Raw genomic sequence first — 4295 nt, forward strand, 5'->3', positions numbered from 1 at the left:
GTGTGTGTGTGTGTGTGTGTGTGTGTGTGTGTGTGTGTGTGTGTGTTATGATTAGCCGACACAGAGAAAAAAGAAACCTGTGCCCAAACTGTTAAATTGCATTCAAATGAAATGGAATTGAATTGGCAGTTCATCCTTTAATTTTCCCTTAGTCACGGCTGAAATATTCCACTTCCTTCCTTTCTCTGCCTCCCTCATCTATTGTCAACAGATCTGATGAGTTTTGATGAGCTGTCGTCTACCTCGGAGAAGCTCTCTCACCCCACTGCTAACAGACCAAAGATGCCTGGCAGGAGGCTGCCCGCCCAGTTTGGTGGAGCACAGTCGGTGAGCACACACCTGCACTGTTGGGATGTTTACAATAAGCTAGATATGGGACATTGTTACTGTGTCTTTCTAATTTGCATTTTACTGCCGTTTTACTCTCATTGTGATGGACAAGATGTCATGTCACATTGCTGTTGCAGCTGGAGAGTCACATTCAGATGTCACAGTTCAACATACTGTATATGAAAGCGGGTCGGGGGTTCTGATAACGGTTCTATTTTCTTTCCTTCCTCTTTTTATTTGCAAGTAGAAATGTTTCAACATTTCAGTAATGTTAGGATGCTTTAATCATAACTTAATTATGACTTGGCTGGTGATGGCCTTTGCTGTCGCCAGTTAAAACGACACACACCACTTGCTTCAGATGAATCAGCTGGAGCTTACCGTTACCGTTCATGAGTAACGTCTAGTGCCCCCCCCTTACGGCTGGCGTCTATCGTTATGTTTTGGGGAGGGTTAGACGCCACCCTACTCTGAGTGCATTGGGACTTTTTGATGTTACTTATGATGTAGCTGCGTATTAATCACAGTTCAGAACAACTCTGGATTAAAGTTGTATTCATATTGAGGCAAGTTTAAAGCTAATGAACAAAATTGTTTTGAATATTGATCTCTAATATTTCACAGCCAGCTTTCAGGAGGCTACACCTATTACTTTAAGTTACAATTAATCATCATAACATATTGTATGCTATGATCTTATTTATTTTTTCAGCGTTACAGATTGTGAACATTTATTAGACTACCATTCAAAACTGTCTGGCTTCCCAGCTAAAAATCTAGTTTATGCTCAAGTTCCTTTTTTAAGTCAGATGAGTACAAACTTTTCTTTTCTCACTTTTTTTAATATTGATGTGCCACTCAATGGATTTCCTTTGACTCTTAGCTCCCTCAGCTCTCTGTAACCTGTCACACCCCTTCACTCACTCACCCTCTGTCACGCTCACTCTCATTCACACACACACACGCACGCACATAGACACACACACACACACACGCAGCCCTCCTCCCACAGGTTTTTGTTTTTGCATCCATTTTTTATGAGATGAACTCAAAGATCTAAGACTTTTTCTACGTACCTAAAAGGCTTATTTCTCTGAAATATTGTTCACAAATCTGTCTACATCTGCGTTAGTGAGCACTTCTCCTTAGCTGAGATAATCCATCCACCTCACAGGTATGGCAGATCAAGAGGCTGATTAGACAGCAGGGTTACTGCACAGGTGGGCCTTAGGCTGGCCGCAATAAAAGGCCACTCTAAAATGTGCAGTTTTACTCTATTGGGGGTGTCCGGGGGGATGCATCTTGATATGCCACACCTGTGAGGTGGACGGATAATCTCAGCAAAGGAGACGGACACACACACACACACACACACACACACACACACACACACACAAGCAAGCAGCCCTCCCACAGGGGTCTCAACACCTGCCTTACTCCCCTCCTTGTATTTTATGCTTTTGTGTTTTACTATGATTTACTGTGATTTATTGTGCTTTTCATGTTTGTTTATTATAACGTATTTATTTAGTTGGCCTGTGAAGCACTTTGTGACTATGGCTGTGATAAGTGCTATATATATGAACTTTGCTCACTTATTTACAGGACGCTGTAAATAGAAAGTCAAATAAAATGCAAATCAATCGATAAATGATGCTCTTCCATTGCAGCCCAACAAGGAAGTGAACGTGGAGAAATCCTTCAAGGTTGATGAAGAGGATGCTGCCAAACCAAAACTAACAGAAACCAGAAAGGTAACTGAAAGCCCCATCATTCAGCACTTCCATGATAGTTACAGATGACAAACACTGCAAATGGCATAATATCCTCCAAATGAAAACCTCACTATAACTTCCCACACCCACTCGTCCCTCATATCTCTCAATTGTTTATTGTACTCAACAGTTATGTTACATATAATACAGTGTTTACCACACAAAGACTAATCAATCGGCACCAGCCGCCACACATTGCGTTTCGATATTCTTTTTAAAACATAAGCATTTCGGTTCCCTGCTCTTGTCTGTCTCTGTCTGTAGCTTGACACACATACACGCACGCACACACACACACACACACATACACAACCCCTCCCCTCCGTGCACACAGCGCCTGTCTCCACAAAAACAGTGTTGCCAACTTAGCGACTTTGTTGCTAGATGTAGTGACTCTTTTCCGCAAAAGCAACTAGCGACAAATCTGGCTTTCTGTAAAAAAGTCCCCAGTATTGTCCAGCGAGTACAAAAACAGTCTCCTCTCTCTGAATCGGTTTCTGAGGAGCAGCCCCTCCCCTCCACCGTGTGTGCATGTTGAAAGGGGGAGGGACAGGGGTGGGGGGGGGGGGGGGGGGGGGGGGGGGGGGGGGCGGGTGTAGGTAGGGGGAAAACAGTGGGATGCGACGGGAGAAAGACACATCTGAGCTGGCCTTGGGCAATTGAAAGTGAATTAATTCTTGGCATTGATAGTAAAATTGCAATTCATCAGACCGCGAGGGCCCCCCCTGGAGCGTCAGGGTCCTGGGCACGTGCCCATCTGTCTATGGTTAGAGCAGTGGTTCCCAAACCTTTAAATGGCACCGACACAAACTAGACCCCAGACCCCTATGTGATAAGATTTTGTCCCAGGGTTCCCCTTCTGATTTTTGCTTGTAAATGTTTTATTACAGTAGGTGAAGAAACCCATGACCAAAGTAGTTCAACCTCAAAAACATACATTCATTTACCACCATTGTTACTTATGAATGGAATTAGAGTGAAAATAAATGAGTCTTCTTTTTACCCCTGGAAAACCCCTCACGGACCCTCGAGGGTCCCTGAACCCCGCTTTGTAAACCACAGGGTTAGAGCAGTACCCCTCTGGGCCTGTTGGATCTGTTTAACCCTTTGAACTCGCAGTAGAAATGGTCCCAGAGGGCCGACATTGGTTTGCTCCGTTTTGGAGGATCTTCAAATGCTTCAAATCCCTAAAATCAGTACAAACTAGGCTGACAGGTTATGTAAGTCAATAACCCGTAATAATAATGAAAGGATTAACATTGCGTCAGAGATGATAATAATAATGCAGATAAATAAAGGAAAAATAGACCAGAATAAAAAGTAAAATCCAATAGTTTGTAATTAATAAATTGCAAAAATAAAAACAAAATGGCTAGATGCTTGTTATGCTATTGCATAACAAGCCCATAATCACTACTACTCTACAGAAGTGGAATTAAATCCTCACCATTAACCTTTTTGTTAGAAATTTGTTAAACTGCAAACATCAAAATGAGATTGAGAATAAAATAAAACCATATATAGGTTGCAGCCACTAGACCTGAAAACTGGACCTACTCAGGTAGAATGGTACGTAACAAAATGTTTTTCTTATTTATTATTATTACAATAAATGATTATTACTTCTTACAATATTAGAGAAATGATAAAGACATACCTATTGATCTAACAGCTCAGCAGGGACCAGCAGGGACCAGCAGGGACCAGCAGGGACCAGCAGGGACCAGCGAGGATTTTTTTCTTTTCTCACTACAGTATTTTCCGACATTATATAGACCAAACCACTAGTTGATAAATAAAGACATTATGGTCACAATAATCTATTATTAAAGTAAATGTAGGTTGCAGGGCTAAAGCACTGTGGCGTTTGAGCAACGTACAAAGAAAACATTTCAACAACATTACAGACAGACGGGCCCGTTAATTGGCCCCTTGCAGACAGTGAGAGAGTTCTCTGCAGTGTGTTTGTGATCGCAGTGAACATGGAGAGAAGAAGACAGACAGACAGAAACAGGAGGACCACCATCTGCTGTTTAGTCTTCCTGTTCAGCATTTCATTAATTTCCTTAGATGCTATCTAGTCTCGATTAGTCACTGTCAAACGAGAATAATTAGACCTCTGGCTGTTCAGCATGGGGTACAGATCAACACACACACACACACACACACACACACACACACACACACACA

At 42.3% G+C, this 4295-nt stretch overlaps 1 protein-coding gene across 3 annotated transcripts in view; it reads left to right on the forward strand.

The window, feature by feature from the left end:
- The window catches only part of cd2ap (CD2-associated protein), a 90714-nt gene that overhangs the window by 81680 nt on the left and 4739 nt on the right, over nt 1-4295 (forward strand). For all 3 annotated transcript variants that reach the window (XM_032511401.1, XM_032511402.1, XM_032511403.1), the window contains 2 exons: nt 212-327; nt 2001-2084. In XM_032511401.1, the coding sequence (XP_032367292.1) occupies nt 212-327; nt 2001-2084 (200 nt within the window). The remainder of the gene's footprint in view (nt 1-211; nt 328-2000; nt 2085-4295) is intronic.

The sequence above is a fragment of the Etheostoma spectabile genome, unplaced genomic scaffold, assembly GCF_008692095.1.
Source record: "Etheostoma spectabile isolate EspeVRDwgs_2016 unplaced genomic scaffold, UIUC_Espe_1.0 scaffold362, whole genome shotgun sequence".
Taxonomy (NCBI): Eukaryota; Metazoa; Chordata; class Actinopteri; order Perciformes; family Percidae; genus Etheostoma; species Etheostoma spectabile.